This window comes from Spermophilus citellus (assembly GCF_964194105.1).
Source record: "Spermophilus citellus genome assembly, chromosome: 2".
NCBI lineage: Eukaryota > Metazoa > Chordata > Mammalia > Rodentia > Sciuridae > Spermophilus > Spermophilus citellus.
In genome coordinates, this window is record NC_138183.1 from 227,558,394 (window position 1) to 227,580,356 (window position 21,963).

General features: G+C 45.3%; 1 protein-coding gene across 2 annotated transcripts in view; it reads right to left on the bottom strand.

Moving 5' to 3' along the window:
• SLC1A2 (solute carrier family 1 member 2) overlaps nucleotides 1-21,963 on the bottom strand; it is a 113,292-nt gene that overhangs the window by 43,323 nt on the left and 48,006 nt on the right. For both annotated transcript variants that reach the window (XR_014020305.1, XM_081278503.1), the window contains exons 2-6: nucleotides 17,344-17,483; nucleotides 15,430-15,582; nucleotides 13,371-13,621; nucleotides 8,207-8,372; nucleotides 3,361-3,487 (exon numbers count right to left, since the gene is read on the bottom strand). Coding sequence is in view for 1 of the 2 variants with exons in the window: in XM_081278503.1 (XP_081134629.1) it covers nucleotides 3,361-3,487; nucleotides 8,207-8,372; nucleotides 13,371-13,621; nucleotides 15,430-15,582; nucleotides 17,344-17,483 (837 nt within the window). In the remaining variant the exon portion in view is untranslated. The remainder of the gene's footprint in view (nucleotides 1-3,360; nucleotides 3,488-8,206; nucleotides 8,373-13,370; nucleotides 13,622-15,429; nucleotides 15,583-17,343; nucleotides 17,484-21,963) is intronic.

The window sequence follows — 21,963 nt, forward strand, 5'->3', positions numbered from 1 at the left end:
GGTCCACCCGTGTACTTCCTGTAAGAGCCCTTCTGAGTCACTTAGCAGGAATCCCATCCTCACTTCTCATCACTGTGCATATCTGATCAGGTTCCTCATCCTCCATCTCCCAGCTGATGTCTTCACCCTGACCCGTCTGTAGGCAGAATCCCATTAAGTCAGTTTAGCCACAATCTCTCACTCCTCATGACCGCTTAGAAATTTTCCCTCCACTGACCTCCAGCCTGCTCCTTGGCTCCCAATTCCCCACTTGCCCAGCTGTACTAGAGGTGGAGCCTATTCTCTCTCCCGCACAGCATCATCCCATTGCCATGGTCCCCAGACCTCAAGATGGTCCTGAATAATGCCTTCCTCACTTTCTTAACAAGTGTCACTAATTAGTTTCGTTTTAACAGTGTGGACGGTTGGTGGAAGGCAGTGGTTAAGTGGGAAAAAAAATTAGAAGGGGGCATAGAGATTTTACTTATTTTTGTTTTCAGAGTAGAAGATTATGAGAAGTTATACCTTCTACTTAAGTTTTTCAGATTTTCCAGAAAAGGAAAAAAGAGGATATGAAAAAATCACACCAAATGAAGGGTGTTTCGGGCTTTGTAGAGAATTCCTGAACACAGAAATACGCAAGATATGGCTCAAATTGATGATAATGATGCTAATCATAAAACTACTGTATTGATACTAATTTGTGCAAAGCACTCAGACAGTTCCTGACACACAGGAAATGTTCCACAACTGGCTCACAGTCTCACCTAATTCTCGTAGCAACCCAATGACACGAATTCTACAATCATCTCATTTTACAGTGAAGATACTGGGGTTTAGAATGTGTCTAACTTGCCTAAGTTCACACAGCCTGTAACAGGAAGATCTCAGATTCAATCTGATCTGAAGACAGAAAGAAATTGAGTTAGGTAGCACTTACGTATAGCTCCAAAGAACTTGGGAAAGTCAACCTTTGTGCTTAGTTTTCTCACCTGGAAAATGGGCTAAAAGAAGTATCTATTTATGTATCTATTAAGTATCTAAGTACTATTGTGAGGAATGAGTGAGTTAAGGCATGTAAAATAAATAGAACTATATCAAGCATATAGCAGGAATTTGGTAAATCTTAACTGTGATTTAACAATAATAACTATAATTTCCTCAATAATAGATGGGTTAATACATATACAGTAATCACAATAACACGGAACAAATACCAAGAATTTAACAACTGTTAAAAGTTAATAATTACTATTATTAGTTTCTCAATGCTATATTTCGCTACTATTTCAAACTTTTACTATTACATAGAGAAGAATACAAAATAACTCTGATGATTTTAACTTGAGGGGTCAGTTAAAGGGTGGTTGGCTGTTTTCCCAGAGCCTTCTCACACATATGTCATTATCAAATGATGATGCTGATGAGGTGGCTAAAAAATGAATAGAATGTGTAGAATTGGCACCTCATACGCAGAACACCCTCCTGACTACCTAGATGAGGCAACCAGACAGCTGTCAGGAATCATGCCTCAAAATGGCCCTTCATCTCCCAGGGAATGAGGCTAAATCTGTAAGAGTTTTGGTTTCATGAATGGGAAACTTCTTAATCCACACCACCCTTCACCCATGAGACTATGCTCTACCCCCCTGACTCATCAGATTGCCTAGAAGATTCCATTTTCTGCAAGGGTTCAGTAGAAATGATGTTGGAATAGATGAACCCAATTTGTGTACATTATCCACATGGTTGGCATCATATTCAGAAATATAAACTGTGTCTTTAGAACAAGGATGTACATTGTGCTATGAATTCTAGGGAACAAGAGCAGATTCTAATATGTAGGCGAGAGGCCTATTCTGCTTTATGTACTATTGCTTAGTAAACACTCAGCAGAGTTGGGAAACCAGTGGGTGGGACCAGATTTCTAAGAGCACGTCCGGTTTTAGCACAACCTCTGCAACCTTACTGTTGTCCACATGGCTGACAACTGCCTCTTTCCTCTTCTGTATGAATCATGAGTTGAAGACATTACTTTTGGAGTTTAGAATATAGGATCAGAATCTCCACACACCTTGGATCTGGCCTTGTCCCTGGTATCTTGGGTTGGTCTTACATCTCTGATACGGTTCATCTGTAATATTGCTGGTTGGTTTTTCAGTCTTGTTCCTTTTTCTTCCAGTATAGAGATCAGCAAACTTTTTATGTGAAGAGCCAGGCGGTATATACTTTAGTTTGGGGGGAATCTATAGTCACAGTGGCAACTATTAAACTCTGCTGTTATAATAAGCAAGCAGCCACAGGAAATGTGTAAAAACAAATGGGCATGGCTGTGTTCCAATAAAACTTTGTTTATGGACACTGAATGTGAATTCCACATAATTTTCATGTATCATGGAACACTATTCTTTTGATTTTCTTTGCTTTTTAAGCATTGCCATCAGCTGAACATTTGTGCCCCTCTCCATTCATGTGTTGAAATTGGAGCTGCCAATGTGATGATATTAGGCGGTGGGGGTTGTTTGGATGTGATTAGATTATAATAGTGAAGCTCTACTAGGTGGGGTTAGTGCCTGCTACATTTTGAATGTTTGTGTTTCCCCCCAAAATTCATACATTGAAACTTAATTTCTCATGCAGAGTGTTGGCAAGTGGGCCATTCAGGAGGAGAGTCCTCAAGAAGGGGGTTAGTGTCCTTATCAAAAAGGCTTGAGGAGGCCTGCTTGCCCCTTCTACATATAGAAGGAGTCCTCTATGAGGAAAAGGCTCTCACCAGACACCAAGGCTGTTAATGCCTTGATTTTGGACTTCCTAACCTATAGAACTATGAGCAGTCAATTTCTATTCTTCATAATTTACCCAGTCTAAGGCATTTTGTTATAGCAGCTGAAATGAACTGAAAGAATGTCCTTATAAAGGATATAAGAGGGTTTCTAACTCTCTTTTAACCAAGTGAAGATCCTGTGAGAAGTTGGTCATCTACAACCTAGAAGAGGGCCTCACCAGAACCCAACCATGCTGGCACCCGGATCTCAGACTGCCAGCCTCCAGAACTCTGCACAACAAATCTAGGTCATGGATGAGCTACTCAGTATTTTGTTACAGCAGCCTGAACTAAGACAGACACTTAAAACAGTTAAACCTGTCCTCAGCTTATGGGACCTACAAAATAGGCGATATATCAGATTTGACTCCACGGTCACTATATGTTGGCCCCTGTACTAGGGGAAGCTCAAGAAAATATTTCCATCTTTCCTCAAGGTCTTTCTAGAAAGCCACTTGACAGTGCATACCCACTCTTTCCCATAGGGAGGGTCCAGTATCCTCTGGGGACCCCTAGGCCTTGGCATTCCCCACTACGATAAAGAGCACACAACTTACCACATGATCATGATCACTAACTTCATTACAATCTCATTCAAAATGTTGAAGAACTCCACCATCAGCTTGGCTTGCTCACCCATCTTCCCCATGGCGATGCCGAAGGCAATGAAAAATCCTATCAGACCTGTTGGGGGAATCACATTACACATAAGGGCAAATTATAAACCATGTGCTTCTTTTCCCTCTGTCTTTACCATTCCCAATGTAGGGGAGGGAGCCATTTACTCTGGGAATCGAGAGACAAAACCATCATATTTCACACTGAAAGTATTTTCTCCCTGGATAGTCACAACTTTCCTTTAACACTTTCCACATCAGCAGGTTAAACTCCAAGTAGTTTAAGTGTCAGTTCCTTGAAGAAAATTAATTCATTTTCATTTCTAGCTTAAAAAAAAAATGTGCTCTCTTTTTTCCCTCCTCACTTGTGAAATCCTGTGAAACCACGTGTAAGCAGATTCCATTATTACATAGATTAACGAAGAAAGACTTGTTGGGACTTGGAGATTATCATGCAAACTTTGCAGCCAATATTGGAACAGCAGAGACCAATTAGCTAATAAAGTCTTTGCTAGGGTTATGTCTAGATTATTTGGGTCTTATTCCCCACATAATAAATGGTTGGCAGGTTTCACTCTTGGAAAACCCTAGAGATAAAATTATTTTTCTATTGCTATATATCTAACGTGAAAAGGAGGAAGAATGTTGAAATTTCAAATGGGAAGTGATAAGAAATCCAACGACAATTGGGAAACCCCAATTTATCTTGTTTGAATTCAACCTGTTATTTATGTTCTAATTTGTCGTAATTATTTTCATGATCAAATGGTTAGAATACCTTCTTTTTTATCTATCTTTTTCAGGATCATAAAGGCTGAATGTAGATTTCACTGTCAGATTTTGCTAGTCCCTAGCCCCCTCCCCTCTCCTCCATTCACTTCATATCCTAGTTTAGCCCCATGCCAGCCTCCAGTGTCAATCCTAACCCCAGGCGGGAAGGATTTGAGAAGTTGGGTCCCCACCCTCTTGATGTCAGTCAGCATGGAATTGCATTAAGTCCTGGACTAAGTCCAACTCTCAACCTTGGGTCTTATTTCTGTGTTAGTTTTTGCCTCATCACCTGCACCTGAGGTCCTGGGAATCTGCTCTGTATTTTATTTGCTCCAATTAGGTTTTCCCTCCCTAGAAGATTCCCTCTGCCACTCCAGTTAATCCTTTCCACTCTCTCCCTCAGAATCTCACCCCAACCTGGTGAGACTGGGGCACACTGCATGGCCCACAGACATCTCCAGTACCTCCTGAGGCTGATCTGGATTTCTGATTGCCAATTGCTATGGGTTCTGACCCATTATTCCCAGTTTGGGGGCTATTTCTGGCTATTTGCGTGAACTACGTATAAATCTTGTTATACCTTTGGTACAGACTTTGCTTGTCCTGTGGCTTTGACCCTGACCATGAAGCACGGGCCATCTTCTACCCCCTTCCCTCTATCCTCTATCTCCACACCAACCCTGTCCCAGTTTGGCAGCCCTTATTTCCAGTTTCTCCCCATTATATCCAGTTTCCTATTGTGTGCAGTTATGCCTGGAATCCTGACCTATGTCAGGTAAATTGTAGCATTATAACTTGACTCTCTTAGTCAAGTTCTGTCCTTAAATCTCTGACTCCATGCTTTCCCTAGTCACCACAACCTGTACAAAGCACATCTCTACCTAAATTGTTTAATTAACCTTTGTGGCAACCTCTCTCTCTCTCTCTCTCTCTCTCTCTCTCTCTATCTCTATCTCTATCTCTATCTCTATCTCTCCAGCAAAAAGAATCCAACTCTTATATTTCTAAATTGCTAATATGGCTTTTGGCCATAAGGTTTAACTAGTGACTTCACATGTGAGTTATTCACCCAAGAAAGACAAGGGCTTAGGGAATATTGGATCCAGAACCAAGCAGACTAGTTCTAAATAATGTATAAGATCAATCTCAGGCTACTCCTAAACCCTTCTCTTAAGCCCAGGGAAAGCAGTTTTCTGAGTGAAAAATAATAAATCTGTGGATATTCTGGCCGAGAATACCCAGTGTTACTTGGTTAATGCCATTTGAAAACTTCAAGAGAAAAATGCATGGGGTCTCAAGGTCCCAAAGAATTGGAATGAAAAAGCTGCCTCCTGGGTCAGTGAACAGGGACTGTATGTATGAGTCAGAAGGCAGATTTTAAAAAGAGCTATTGGAGTTGATTTAAGCAGTTGGGATTAAGATGGAGCCCAGAATTTTTTTTTTTTTTAAAGGAGAGAAACAGGTCCTTAGAGGAGTGTGAGGCAGAGCCAGGGCTGTATCTTCATTTATTTATTGATGTGCTGGATCCTTAGGACTTTCCAAAGCCAAAGAGCAGAAAGACGGAAAAAAAAACAAAACCAAACCAAAAAAGTCTCCATCTCCACCCCTGGAAGATCATGGAAAGAACCTTATTTCGACCATGATTGGTACATGGGAAGTTTCTCAATAGCCTAACTTCCTTTGGCTTCCAGAGCCTTGATCTGTACTTGGATGGAAACCCATATACAACTTGTCGTTTCCCTGGGTAAACATTGCCTAATTGAAATCACTCACTGGGACTGGCGAGTTTCACTTGAACAAAGCCCTCTTAGATGCACGGTCACTGGGGTTGAGAGGGTTGCAAGTTGTGTTGAAACTCCCCAGAGCAGTCAAAGGTCATGTGACTTTCCACCAAGACTCTGAATGATTCACTCCAAAGCCTTGACCCCTCGTTATTCAGGACCCCCACCTCCTACAGAGTTGGGGGGCAGACACTGTGACAAAGATTTGGGTCTTGGGGCTAGGGTTGTGACTCAGTGGTACAGTACTCACCTAGCACGTATGAGGCACTGGGTTCCATCCTCAGCACCACATAAAAATGAAATAAAGATATTGTGTTCACCTACTACTGAAAAATATTTTTTTCTTTCTTCTTTTTTTTTTTTTTTTAAAGAGTTAGGTCTCCAGTTATGACCTGTCAGAAGAAACCAGGGGGCACTAGGAAGGTCCTGAAAGGACCATGGATATCTGGGCAGTTGGAGGAAGCTGCTCACAGGCCAAGGATATTTGCAAAGCCTCCTCAGAACTCTCCCACTTTCTCCTCTCTCCTTCCACCCCTCCCCTCCCACTGATGATCAACAATGTTTATTGATATTCCTATTGCCTGGCAACCCAGTCAGCTTATCTGTTCCCTCAATCACTTACCCAACCTGCTACCTGCCAGGCCAAATAAAAGAGATCCCACTCCCATTTCTCAGTAACTGAGAGGTCCTGCTCGCACTACCTTTGCACTACCTTGATTAGTGAGCAGTAGGGATATCAAAGTTAGAAGAGTTAGAATAAAAACGGGACACCCAATTACATTCTGAATGTCAGATACACAGTGACTTTTTTTGTTGTTTGGTATTTGTACATCCCCTGCAATATTTGGAACATACTTACATTTTAAAGTTACTTATTATTTATCTAAAATTCAAATTTAATTGAGTTACCCTGTATTTCAACTTGGCAACCCAACCAAGGAGATGGAACATTTGCCCCCTTAGATAGTTGAGATCTAAAATGCTCTCAACTGATTTCTTCAAAGTGTCGTTTGGAAGACCTGGCTTAGAAAACCAGATTCTCCATTTCTCTTATGATTAAATGTTCCTCTTTAGGGACTCCATTCTAGTGGTGGGTGGAGATTATGAAGGGGAGCATGCCCCATAATGTGGGGGAGTGCAGAGTAAACTGGTCAAAGTATAACTACCAACTTGGGGGAGATCTCATCTCCTGTGGGGGTGCATTTGATTGAGCTCCTCAGCTCTTTAGCCACTTATAGGGGGCAGGAGTGGTACTGGGAATTTAACCCGGGGTGCTTTACCACTGACCTACACCCCCAGTCCTTGTTATTTTTTATTTACAGACAGGGTCTCACTAGGTTGCTAGGGCCTCACTAAGTTGTTGAAGCTGGCTTTGAACTTGCTATCCTCCTGCCTCAGCCTCCCAAACTGCTAGGATTACAAGTGTGCGCCCCCACACCCAACTTCAGCCACTTTTATTAAGGATCATAGTCCATCTGAATGGAGCACATGCAGGCACTATTGTGTATTATATATACAATCTCATGTGACCCTGACAAGGATCCGCAAAGAAGATGACAATCCCATCTCCATTTTACAACAGAGGCTCAGAAAAGTGGAGCTACTTGTGACCAGTCAGAGAACTAGTGACCGGTCCACAAAGGGTCCAAACCCAGGTCTGGCCAGCTGCAAAAAACTCCCAGGATGGAATGCTAAGAAGGCACCTGGCTGGCGGTAAGCGCTCCCTTGAATCCCAGAAAGTTAAACAGATCATCTGCAAAGCCCCTGGGACCCTACTCCAATACTCCAAGATACTGGTAGCTTTGCATTTGTTTACAGACGGGAGGACACCTTGTCTAGCACAGCACTGGTACAGACAGGCAGCACCAAACAACACTTAGGCATCGAAAGAAATGCATGTGTCACGGAATAACATGGAGATTCAGATAAGATTACTTGCCAACATCAGAGAGGCAGGGAATGTGCCCGGTGAATGTCAGCCCCTTCCTCTTTCCCACACCTGACTGCTAGCCCGGTTCCCCTTGCTCTTATCAGCTTCCAGTCCCAGAGAGACTCAGGTTGCTCCCCAGAGAGAGCCTCCTGCTCCACCTAGAGGTCAGCAGAGTTAATTTTCTGAAAAGGTGTGAAGGAGGTGGAGCTGCTGAGAGGAGGAGGTTGAACCGCAGGTAAGGCTGCGTCCAGCGGGCAGAGGCACCTCCCGGGGCCAGGAACCCCCCCATAATCAGTTTGCCTACCTAAGACATTCATCCCGTCCTTGAACTCCAGGCCCTTTTTGATAACCATCTGAGTTTCCTCGGGAGCCTCCGTCACAGTCTCGTTCAACAGGGAGACAACAGCGTTGGTGGCATTGGTCTCCTCTGACTCAGGTGCCACCAGGACTTTCTTTGTCACTGTTTGAATCTAATGGAGGAACAAAAAAAAAAAAAAAAGAAGAAGAAGCACACAGATAAGACTTGATCTGAAAGGTCACAAAAAGCCCCGCCACTCATATATTTTAAGGGTCCCATATGTTAAAAATAATGAAGAAATGCCAAAACAAGGTTATGAGAATTGGAGGCTATTTCATATGTTTGTATTTAAGAAATGGTATTTTATTACACACATATGGTGGGATACAACTGTCTTTATCTCAAGATAATTACAGGATTGGTTAATTAGCTTGTCCTGTGCGACAGAATGCAAGCTGAAAGTCGGGGGATGGGTGTCTTTCTTTACCATGATTGCACCTCTGGGCCTCAGGGACAACATCAAATGTCCAGCTGGAGACCCAGCGAGGTGGTTCTCCCTGCCCGTCGGACACTCATCAAAAGCCAACTCTCACTTTGGATTCCTTCCAGAACCAGGGTGTCCATTGGGACCCCAGGTATGGCAGCTGCCCGCAGCCACCTCGGCAGGAGCATGTGCTTGTATTTTGAATGTTGTGTTTGGTGAGAGAAAACCTGCTCTTTCTGGGCAGTGCTGGCCACTGTCCTTAGCTCAGTGCTCCCCACGTCACTCCACGCAGATGGCCCCCAAGGAACCTGCCACCTCCCATGCCGTTCCTCGATATCCGGGCAGCGGCCCTATTTTTAAAGGTGTCAGGCACCTTGCACGCAGACCGCTGTGAAAACTCACATCTGAGCCCCCAAAAGCACCACCTCCGAGGGTATGAAAATAGAACTCAGGCAGAATCCTAGAATGTCAGAGCTGGCATGCAGAAGGTGACAGATGGCTGAACCTGAATAGATATGAAAGAGGACGCGTGGAGAAGCCAAGGGATCTTCAGACGTCATCGTCACTGGCAGAGCTGGGGCTTGAGCTCAAATGGCCTGACCATGATTGAGGTCGCTCCTTCTACCTGTGCTGTACGTTAGACTAGACGAACCCAATCCTCCTGCCGCTGGGCCCAACAGTGCTGAGTTGACCAGATGATAAAAATGGGAGAGAGGGAGGCGGCATTCTCTAAGATGAGTCGGGTGCTGTGTTCTCAGCCTGGCCCAGGCGCTAGGGCAGGGTCCGGCTGTGCAAGGAGAGAAGAGGCAGCTCACTGGCACCTTGCTCTGGGCAATGGCAGTATGAAAGAGAGACACAGGACTGGTCAGAGGGGAAGCCTCCAGGAGTAGTAGAATCAGGCTCCCAGGAAAGAAAACTGACAGCCTATCTTGAGGAGGCAAAAGGAAGCCAAGGCTCGTATTAGAGGTAGCCATGGTCATTGGCCCAGCATACGGTGGCTGCAGGGATCAGGTAGAAGGCCAGGTGCTCCAGGTTTGACACCTACTGCCCCTGTCAGTGGCCAACCCCAGAGCAGATTGCTAGTTAGTGACGGAAGCAGGGGTCAAAAGGTTTTATGTTTGACTCCAAAATCCAGCTTCCAAATAGCACAGGCCAGGAACTGAAGTTGAAGTTGAAGACATGGGAACACTGAAACACAGGCCTAGTCCTCTGCCTGAGTCCCGGAGTCACAGAGCCTCTCTGGGGTGGACAACCCCACATGAGTACCAGCTCTAGTCGACCTGAGTCCAGGTCACCCTCACCTCCCAGCTTAATTACTGCAGAATCACCCGGTGTGGCAGTGCATGCCTTGAATTCCAGCAACTCAGGAGGCTGGGGAAGGAGGATCCCAGGTTCAAGGCCAGCCTCAGAAAGTTAGTGGGAAGCTCTGTCTCAAAAAAAAAAAAAAAAGACTGGGGGTGTAGCATAGAGGTAGAGTGCCCTGGGCCCAATCCCCAGTACACACACACACACACACACACACACACACACACACACTTCCTGACTCACTCACCTTCCTTCTTGTCTACCTACCATCTACAGTTATAGCTGCCTGTAGTTCCATAACTGCCAGATTCATTATTTTATTCTTCTTGTTATTTTTTTTTAAAGAGAATTTTTAATATTTATTTTTTAGTTCTCGGCGGACACAACATCTTTGTTTGTATGTGGTGCTGAGGATCGAACCCGGGCCACACACATGCCAGGCGAGCGCGCTACCGCTTGAGCCACATCCCCAGCCCTCTTCTTGTTATTTTAAATAGAAAACCAGTCACCTCCCTGGCTCAAGCCCTCTTAGAAGAACCCACATCTGCCTTTGGCCTACAGGTCCCCCTGTGCTGGGCTTCCTCCTGCTCTTTCCCTACATATAGTGGCCTCAATGGCCTCCCTTCTCCTTTCTAAACACCACCCACTGGCCTCTGCCTCAGCTCGGAAGGCTCTCCTCCCAGCCTCCCACAGGCCCAGCTCATTCTGATTTCCTGCCGGTTCAGTTCAAATATCTCCCCTAGTGACTACTCAGCCCACGTCATCCGGCCCTCAGAAGGCACCTATCCTGTGTATTCACCGGACACGTGTTTGGGGCTCTCTCCCTCCCCCTGGATATGCATAAGCTCCCTGGAGCTGTGCCCTCCTCTCTCATTCCTGTGGCATCCGATGCTGAGCAGAGGGCCCACAGGCACTGGCTGAGTTCCCTGGAAGAAAAGATCCTGCGTGGCCTCTTGCTGGACTGGAGCTGTGCTGCCAGGCTACACGTCACAGCCAGTTGCTCCCTTGGAAACCTCACCTTGGTCCGGTCAGTCCTAAACACCAAGCCAGAAGCCTCCCTGCTCTCAGAGACCCAGGGCCTGACTCCAGTGAGCCAGGTCCTTGGGTAAGTCAGCCTTCGCTCAGACAGCTCCCTTTCTTCCTCTTTACGTCTCTGTTTCTCTGATCAGGAAGCCTGCTCCTCTGGAGACCGGCAGATCACACCACTCCTGCTGTGACTCCACGGGCACAGAGGGCCTCTCCTGCCCCCTCTCTCTGCAAGGCCATGTTGCTGTATAAGAATGGCCTCCTCTCCTCCAAGGCCCTCCTCCTACTCAGGCTAAAGGAGGTAAAGGATTCTACACTATTATTCCTCAGGTCGAACCGAACAGAAAGGAACTCTAATCCGGGGTTGAGTTAGAGACTAAAGCTCCTGTGACTTTGGTCACTGGAGGGTAGGACCAAGCCAGGGTGAGGCAGAGAATAGTGCATTCCTCTATTTCAGGGTCACAGACGGTGGCCTTTGCCATGGACAGCTATCTGCAAAGACTGTCTACCAGCCAGAGAGGTCCCTGAGTATGAGCCCAGCGGACATCACAGAAATTCATTTTAAGATCGGAACCACAGCTTCAAGGGCTTGACTGCTTAGTGGGCCTGCCTTCCAGACTGAGAGGAAGTGCATCTGGAGGCACAGCAGCAGGCACAGGAGGGAGGCCCAGCTCTGTCCTTCCCGGTGCCTCCCATGCTCCAACCCTCCAGAGTCTCCTCCTAACTCAGCTCCCAGGAGCTACAGTTCCAGAAGTTCCAGAGGGCTCCTTCCAAAATCTTAAGAATAGACTTGGCAGCCAATTGCGTCTGTCACTCCAAAGCAAGTAATTTCATCTTTCTAAGCTGGCTGGCTGGCGGCTGGGCAAGCACATGACACAGTGGTGGGGGGTCACAGAAAGCACCCTCTTCTCCAGTCTAATTCTAGTGGTTCCCATTATACTTCCCCTCTTGGAATGATTTCCTCGGATGCAGGTCCATGCTACGTGTACCACCAAACTAGCATTTTTTTTTGGTTTTACTTTGTTTTTAGTTAACATAATTATTATACATATTTATGGGCTACAATGTGACGTTTTGATATATGTACACACTGTGTAATGATCAAGTCAGGATAGTGGGCATCTGTCACTCAATTATTTATCATTTCTTTGTAAAATAGCATCTAAGATCAAAGAACACATGTGTTCTGGATTCAGCAGAAGTTGGCAACTGCATCTTGGAGTCAACTGGGGACACAGACTTTCCTTCTGTCTCCTAAATTCCTTCTTTTGTGATTCCCTGGAAATGGTTGACAGAGGCTCAATGGCTGTCACCTCGCCCCTCCCTGGGCTGCTGGGAACTCAGGTAAGTTGTAACCTAAGTTTCTGGCCTTGGGGACAGAAAATAAGCCAGTGGAGTCTAGGCAGCTGATTCAGTGGTTATTCAGTGGTTCTACTTGGCAGAATTAACTGTTTTTAAAAGTCACAGTTTAAAAAAAAAATTCATGTGTGCTGTCAGCAGGAATACATAGTTCAACCCTTTTCTGTAAGGTTACTTTGCAATATCCAGCCAATTCAAAGTACCAAGATTTCTGGCAGCGCATTTTCACTTCTAGGAATTTACACCATAGAAATATTATACAATCACGAAAAAGAAGGAGGTGCATGTAACACACTGCACTTGGGTTGAACTTCTAAGTTCAGGCACACATGCATATGTGGCACAAAAAAAAAAAATATATATATATGGAAAGAAACAAATTTTCAACCTAAGAAGCTCTAGGGTGGGGGAGGGGAGCTTCTAATTTTTATTTTATCTCCCTCTTATACTGTTTAAACTTTTCACAATCCACGCATGTGCTATTTCCACAGCTTTTAAAAAAAATATCCGAGCCACCCCCCATCTTAAAGATGGATTTAAAATTCTGATTCTGCAGGGTAGTTGTACCTTTTTTTAAAGTGCCACACAGAGTTTTGTTATACTGCCAAGATTGAGAACTACTAGACTTCAGAGGATTGTAAACAAGACTGATTAAAATATGCTCAGGCACAACTCAGAGATAAGAGCAGAAAAGAAAGGAAGAGACAAAAGAAGAAACCAACACACACACACACACACACACACACACACACACACACACTAAGAGAGCAGGAGAAAAGGGAAGGTTTAAAAAACAAAACAAAACAAAAAAAACCATGAGACTCTAATCCCAAGATCCTGCTCCAGACCACTTCATCCAATCCCTGGGCCTGGAGAGAGATAATTAAATATTAAGAAAGTTGGTACCCAGAGTTGGTTCATTGGAAATGGTCTCTCTCGACATTCCTTGGTAACTCAGAAGTTTGGAGAAGAGAGAAAATCAGAACCTCAGGTTACCTGTTGGAAACAGGCTTGGACCAGGTTTTCCGGGAAGAGATTTCGAATAAGATCCAGGAAGGCGTCCAGGCTGGACACCTCGTCGTTCTTCTTCCCCGGCCCCAGCTGCTTCTTGAGTTTGGGATTGCCAGGGTGGATGGCCAAGACCAGGATGACCCCCAGCACGGCGGCGATGATGGTTGTGGACATGTAGTACACCATGGCCCTCGTGCCTAGGCGCCCGCTAGCTTTAGCATCCAGGCCCGACAACCCTGGGAGGAAAAGAAATCCAGAAGGATTAATACTGCCAAGCTTCTGCTAAGGCTCCACGTCTGCACGTCTCTAAGCCTTGGCTTCCCGTTACTCATACGCATCAGGGGTCCCCTACACCTCAACCACTAAACATCTGACCTATCCTACAACTTACAATTCTATTTTCCAAGGATATTTTTGAGATTCTTGGAGAACTGGAGAGAGTAAGGGATCATACAGTTCAGAGTTTGCAAGTGGCCGGTCATGACATGTTTATTGGTCTACAGTCGTGAGTTAAAGTTGAATCTATTCCATCTTAAATTCTGACACTCTGCCCTTTCTACTCTGTGGCCTTAAGGTTCCTTTCTGTGGAGTGATGGTGCTGGTACCTGCCAGTGTTCACTTTATTTATTATTATTATTATTATTATTTAAGGTCCTTATTTAGGAAAATAAGAAGTTGGTCAACCCATGCTATACTCGAAGTCTCTTTGGAATACATTACTGGCCATTGAAACAGAGAGGAGAACAGGGATTGAGCACAGCCCTCTCATCTCCCTGAGGTGCAGTCTGATGGTCCTCATCCCCAGTCCTCATGAGGGACTTGAAGAGCATTTGGCAAAGCAGCCACCGGCTGTGGCCCTCAGCTCTACAAAGGGAGGTGAGAGAAAATTCCAAGCCAGTCACAAAAACTCCAGCCTTCACTGGGTTTTTTTCTAGTTGTTTCTTCAAACTGTCCATTTCCTGGTTTCAGTTCCTGCTTTTACTAGGCAGAGGATGGAGCCCTTTTCTGGGGATCCGTTCTTTTTGCTGTGGGGGAGGAAGTCACTGATGCAAACTTCTCTGAATTGAGTTGACCCACATACGACCTACTTCTCTTTACAACCTACAGTCTAATTCTGGGCAATGGAGGCCAGGTTTCCTTGCCAGGTTGGTCATCTGTTAGCAAAGAATTTTTTTTAATCATTTTCTTGTTTGCTGGAAAACACTGGAGGTAAAAAAACAGATTCACTTAATCCAGGGCTGAGTGATGAGACCCTGGTTAGCTTCTGAGCACTCAATCCTGAGCCCCAGCCCTCCTGCCCAGTGGGCTCACTGGTCAACCCGCTGCGAGACGGTGCAGCAAACCCTGGCTTAGCATCTCAATCTCTTGGAGCTGCTGGAGCCTCATTCCCTTCGTAAGGCGATCAGTCCAGAAAGAAGGGCAACTCCTCAAGGTCACCTGGAGGAAGGCCCAGGTGCCCACCCTCACTCAGAGCAAGTCTTAAACACTAACGTATTCCCTGCTTGAACAACAGGACGTGGCAGGAGGAAACAATCACGGAGGGAGGAAAATAATTCTCTCAAATAAAGTCATGAATTCTTTTAGCCAAAAATAAAAAGCAACCATGATGACATCCATTAAGGATATCTTGGTTCTGAGAAACTCAAAGGGCTTTCATATCTAGCATTTCATTTATTTTTAATGCACACCTTAGTCCATGCCAGGTTAAATAATACAGTGTCCTTTCCCATCTCTCACTTTTATCAGTTTCTGAACAAAACACAATTTAGAAAATTGAGAAAAGTGCATGTCAAAACTTAAAATCACTAGAGATATCACCCTTTTGAACACGCAGTTGTTTCCTTCTTGTCTTGTTACAGGGAAAGATGGGTCCACCAACAAAGAGCAAGCGCTTTCTTTTTTTAGGATTGCTTATCTCCATTTCAGAGACTGGGAAAAGGAGGCTCTAAAGTGAAATGACACAGACATTTGCTCACTCAACCAAACTGAGATTCTTCAGTCAATTCAAAATCTCCATTGTCCATCCACAGGGAGAGAGGCTTACCTGTGATTAAGCTGGAGATGATGAGAGGGAGAATGAGCATCTTTAGCATCCTCATGAGGATATCCCCTGGGAAGGCTATCAACATGACCACATCAGGGTGGATGGGAGACACCAGGCGAAGCAGCCCTCCACACACTGCCCCCAGGATGACACCTGGGAGGAAGGAAAGTGGGGGGCAGACTGGGTTTATTGTTTGCCACAGTCAAATAAATAGTTCTAGGACTTACTTCAATGATACTCAACGTTCTCATGCTCTGCCTTATTAGAAGATGGATAAAATGTAATAAAAGCACAAGGTAAGTGAAGTTAATTTGGACAATTAGCAAGAGACCCTTGGGGAGCGCTAACTGTTCCAACAGGCAGCTCCAGGAGAGGCAGGGGAGCCTTCTCAAGGCTTTATGCAAGCTAAAAAGAAGACCTGGTTCCACCATCTTTGAAGATATTGACTGTTCATGCATAGAAAAAACTCACAGCACCCCATATGGCTTCTCCTCCCAGCCCAGGTCTGGCCACACAACTTGGCACAAAGCATGTGTCTTCCTTCTTAACCAAAGGCCAGATAAGATGAACATGACTGACCAAAATACTATGCGTTCCTTTTTTGTCCCCTGGTGGGGCAGGGGGCAGGGGACAGGGGGCTTCCAATAACTTCCCTATAGCTCACCCTCCCTGTTTGTCCTTTTACATGATCCTTGAACTTGCTGATCTTATGGGAGCTCAAGGACACTGAAAATATAGACGGTGGGAGGAACCCCATCCAGCAGAGATGCTGGCAGGAGGCTTCAGCCTCACAAACCCACAGATCCCCCCCGAGCAAAACTTCAGACCCCTGACAAGGGTGGCCAACCCTATACACTGCTGTGGAACCCACAGGTGAGGTCACAGCACCTCGGGCTGGAAGGGAGGGGAGGCATTTCCAGATGTGAGGTTTTTGGAGTAAATTCCAGAATGTGGACAGACCAATGAGGCTGAAGGCCTGGTCACGTTTTCTTCTACAGGTGGAAATGGTACTGTCCAACTTGAAGTCCTAGGATGAGTGAGATCTGCTTACATGCAGGGAAACCCTTGGAAAATCCAACCACACTTATGGTTTTCCTATTATTAAGTGAAATGAGCCATGGCAAATTCCCCATCCTGACCCTGGTCCACTGGCATCCAGGATGACTGGCTCACACGCTGGGCCACAGATGGAGGGTGTGTGGGTGGGTGTGAGGGGTGGGGAGGATGAGCCATCATCGCCTCTCTGTGTTGCTAAGTGAGGGCTGGAGAACAAGGGAGGGATTTCAAAGAGAAATGATGTGGCTGTCACTGCAAGAAACTGCCATTTATCCCCATTTTTAAAAAACCCTGGTTGGAAACCTGAAGACCAAGATTTTAGCAACAGTCCACACAGAAGAACAACCCCAGCATGTGGCCTGAAGCCAGGAGGAAGATGAAGCAGATCAATGCTTCACCATGTGCTTCTTGCATGCTGCTCTCATTGGCTGACGTGCCCAGTGAACCTAAGTTAATGATCTGCAGAAGGTGCCTGGGGAGCCCTTCTAGTGGGGTTTCCTGAAGCCATTGGCCTTGATGCAGGTAATGTGATCCACTGACCACCTTCTTTGGAATCGTCTAGAAGGTTTGCTAAGGTGTAGAGTCTAGGGTCTCACTTCAGATGGTCTCCATGAGTGTAGCCTGGGAATCTGCATGCTAACACACTCATAGGACAAGCCTATGCCTGACACTTGAGGATTACTAGAGTCCAAAGCAGAACAAATGGCTAGAGTGGGTGATGGGAAAGATTTCGCCTGGGCCACAGGCCTTGGGCAGAGCACGCAGTTCCCTTTCTGGTAACAGAAAGTTGATTTTGACAATTAGCAAGAGCCAGGAGAGCCCCCGAGAAGAGAGAGTGACATGGTGTCTGGCACCTACCGAACACCGTCAGTGTGAGCAGGAGATTCTTCCCCAGCTTGTCACACAAGCGCAGGCACAGAGATCGGTGCTTGGGCTCCTCTGAGCTGAGGTGGCTGTCAAGCATCCGTACTTCCACCTGCTTGGGCATATTGTTGGCACTGCAACAGAAGGGACGGTGGTGAGTGGAGTCAGCGGGCACCTCCCTGTGCAGCTTCAGAGGCTCAGGTAAAGGGGCCTCCCCCAGGCACAGCTGGGCATATAAAAACAAGAGTGACAGAGGCTGGGCACGGTGGCACACGCCTGTGATCCCAGTGGCTCAGGAGGCCAAGGCAGAAGGATCTCGATTTCAAAGCCAGCCTCAGCAAAGGCGAGGCTTTAAGCAACTCAGTGTGGCTTGACCAAGTGCCCTGAGTTCAATCCCCGGTAACCACCTCCTCCCCCCAAAAAAGAGTGACGCAGGGCATGCTGAGTTCCAGTTCACCTATAAACAGGACAGTAGGACACCTGGAGCACTTATGTGGTTGATGCTTTTACTCCCATTTTCTTGGGTCCTTGCAGTAAAGAAAAGAAGACTACAAGCTGTGGTCAGGTTTTCAAGAGACCCCACATGCTCATCCTGGGGGTGGGGGAGATGCATTCCCCATTCCATTTTACAAAGACTAACTTGCCTAAGGTTGCAAAGCCTAAAGGAAATGGAGATGCAAATCCAGATAGTCAGGATCTAAAACCTAAGCTCTTTCATTCTTTTTTGTTGCTGTTGTTCTAAGTAGTTATATGTGATAACAGAATGCATTTCAATTCATTGTACACAAATGGAGCATGACTTTTCATTTCTCCGGTTGTACAAAATGTAGAGTCGCACCACATGTGCAGTCATACATGTACCTAGGGTAGTGATGTGCATCTCATTCCACCATCTTTCATACCCCCATGCCCCTCCCCTCCTCTCCCTCCCCTTTGCCCAAAGTTCCTCCATTCTCCTCACGCCCCCACTCCCCCATTATGGATCAGCATCCACTTATCAGAGAGAACATTCAGCCTTTGGTTTGGGGGGATTGGCTAACTTCACTTAGCATGATCTTCTCCAACTCCATCCATTTACCTGCAAATGCTATAATTTTATTCTCTTTTAATGCTGAGTAATATTCCATTGTGTGTATATACCACAGTTTCTTTATCCATTCATCTGTTGAAGGACATCTAGGTTGGGTCCACTGTTTAGCTATTGTGAATTGAGCTGCTATGAACATTGATGTGGCTGTGTTACTATAGTAGGCTGATTTTAAGTCCCTTGGGTATAGATTGAGGAATGAGATAGCTAGGTCAAATGGTGGTTCCAATTTAAGTTTCCTAAGGAATTTCCATACTGCTTTCCATAGTGGGTGCAACAATTTGCAGTCCCACCAGCAATGTATGAGTGTGCCTTTTTCCTGCATCCTCACCAACACTTATTATTGCTTGTATTCTCCATAATTGCCATTCTGACTGGAGTGAGAAGAAATCTTAGAGTCTTTTTGATTTGCATTTCTCTAATTACTAGAGAAGTTGAATATCTGAACTAAACAGACACTTTGCAGAAGAAGACATACAATTGCTCTTTCATTCTTTAAATAAGAGCCAAATGGTGGTTTCAGGAGCGTCACGGCCTGAGTTAGGCCAAGATGAAAATGCCTCCACGCTCTAGCCTTCGCCATCCTGGACACAGAAAAGTTACAGAGGCTGATAACCCAAGCCTTACCCCACCACACCCCGTAGGAAAAGCTAGCTTATCTAGCTAAAGGAAAGTTCAGTCTATTGGGGCTTTTAGAAGGTCACTTGTATAATGAGGACTGTCAAACTGGCCACAGGCCAATGCCACACAGAGTGAAATATGTAGGGATCTATGAGGCACTTTGGTCCCTTCCATCTGTGGCTGCAGCTCAGCCCTTTTCTGTACAAACCCCAGGTGGACCCAGGCTGCCCTGGCAGCTGCTCCTTGCCCACCTTTGACAGGCCCAGGCCCATGCTATTCCACAATTAAGCCTGGGCATTGGCACGAAGGGTGACAGTTTTTTTACTTTGACATAACAACTTAGTACATTTCTGCAACTGCCATTTACAACCACCTCATTTGACAAGAGGGGCGGGGGGATCCTTAATACCTAGAAGGACAGGGCTCCATCTCGGAATAGATGACAGTAGATGGCAGGACAGTGCCTTCCAAGACACCAGAGTGTTACCCCCACCCCCAGATAGTCTCACCACAGACTGGACAGACCCTCATTTGGAGCCCATGACAATCTATGGACTGGTAAGAACGGGAAGAGCGAGGGTTCAGGGTCAGAACGCTGTGGCTTAAAATCCTGACTCTGTCACTCACTAACTGTGTGGAGTGTGGCAAGAAGGGCCTGGTACCTACACCTTGTGAAAATTAAGCACAGGCATGCTTTATGGTACATCACCCAGGAGTTCCTTTCTCTAGGGAACGGGAGGAAGAGACCATTCTCGACAAGTTCATGGCAAAGGTGACGTATAAATTTGGGCGACTTATTCAGTGGTACCACATTCCATCAAGACACCAAGAACTGAGTTTCCAGTCCCACAGTTAAGATCCGGGACCCAAAGATGATGACTTCGGTTTTTTTTTTTTTGTTTTTTTTAATAACAGGCCACTTAATATACTTGCTACCAAAATGTTTTAAAGTTGGAAATAATGTTGCATGATCTGGTAGAAAACTCAGATAAAAACATTGGTCAGAACAAACACTTCTCAATCTCCCCTTAATGGCCTGTATTTCTAGTCATCTAGTCAAGGTCTGAGGCAACCTTTGACTCCTGGCATATGTGTTTAATGATCCCTCAGCTCACCTAAAGAAGAAAATAGGGCATGGTTCTCCCAGCCTGTGGCCCAGAGCCTTTCTGATCAGTGAGTGGTGAATACCACGTCCTCCCATCACCATGGGAAACAGAAGGAAAAGTACTTTTGTAAGACAGCAGGAGCAAATGATCAAAATGATCTGTTTAACATGGAGATACCATATTTCTGTGTTTTCATTGGGATCTTTTTTTCCATTCTTAAACATTTCTCCAGCCAGTACTGTAATGTGAAGCTCTAAACCAGGAAACAGCCCACAAGAACAGAGGTAGCATGCATTCTGCAAGGGCGAATGTGCTCCCTCAGCCAGCCCTTGGCAAAACTCGGGGTCCCCTTGAGATTGTTGATCCCCTTGCCTTCTGCTTGGCTTGCATCCCTCCTGCCATGGAAATTAGAATCAGGCACATGGTCGGTATTCAAGTGAGACAAGCAAATATTTAAAGCAAACATTCTGATAAGATCCATATGATGTAATGAAAGCCTCAGGCATCGAAACAGCCACGTCAAGATGAAAACACACAAATATTAGGTTAACATACGCACCCAACCCTGAGCCCTGGGATGTGGCTAGATGCCTGTTGTGCACATTTCTTAGCTACACAAAATTGCTGCATGTCTAAGGGTTTGCTTTCGAGGCCATGACAAAATGTCCCTGAATCAAAATAGCCACATCAAAGTGGCAGCATCAAAATATAACGAACCCACAAGTATTTATTGAGAGAATTCCCATAACTGCCCCTCTTGGAATAAATAGACACTCCAGGCTTCTAAGAGTTCTTGACATATGCACATCAAAAAAAAATTTTTTTAAATAAATCAGAGCTCCAACTCACAGCTGGGGACACAAGGAGTCCCCTGAAAACTCTTTGCAAAAATTCTATACCAGTTGAATGACTGCATCTCCCAGAACACAAAGAGAGCCTGAAATGGAGAATATTATAGAGAATAGCAAGATAGAACGAAACATAATATAAAGCTGTTTCTAAGCCTACACACCTTCAGAAGAACAGGTACTGTTAAAATGCATTCACACACACAGCTAAATAATGCTGGCTACTGAATTCATACAGAGGCAGCAGTAATAATTGCTGACTCATATTTATTGACTATTGTTTATCTATCAGGCATTTATATTCAATAATGAGTAAGGAACAATCCTTCTGATAATGAAGCCTTTCCTGATAAGGAAAGGCTTAGAAAGCATACTGCACTGTGCTTACTGGTTTCCAAATGGACCATGACAAAGCTCTTCACAGATGCTATGAAAAATCATAAGAAGAATCCTAACCCAGGTTCGAAGAGGCAGAAGGGATGTTCAAGAAAGGCCCCCAGGAGTGACTGATTTCTGAAGTGGATCTTAAAAATGGATTTAATTTAAATGTCTGCATCCTCCACCAGTTGATAAGCCTTGAGAGAGTAGGATGGAGCTCTTCAACACCTAATACTGAGTACTCCATAAATTTTGCTAAAGAAATCAAGAATTGAAAAGTAACCCTAATGGGTGCCTTGCTCTCTCCTGGGAATGAGGCCCTTCTACAGACAGGCTGGCAGTGTGCCAAAGAGCAAGCTCTTCCCAGTCTTGCTTTTATCCCACATATTTCTACTGGGCATATAATAAAGGCCTCACATGTTGGACATGCTAACAATAGTGCAATAAGCAAAAGAGAAAGAGCCATTACTCTCAAGGAATGGACATTTTAGTGGGAGAACAAATCGGTGGACGAATCTATTGCAAGTGGTAGTAAGGACAAGGTGGAGGGTCGGAGGAGATGGAGAGTAACACG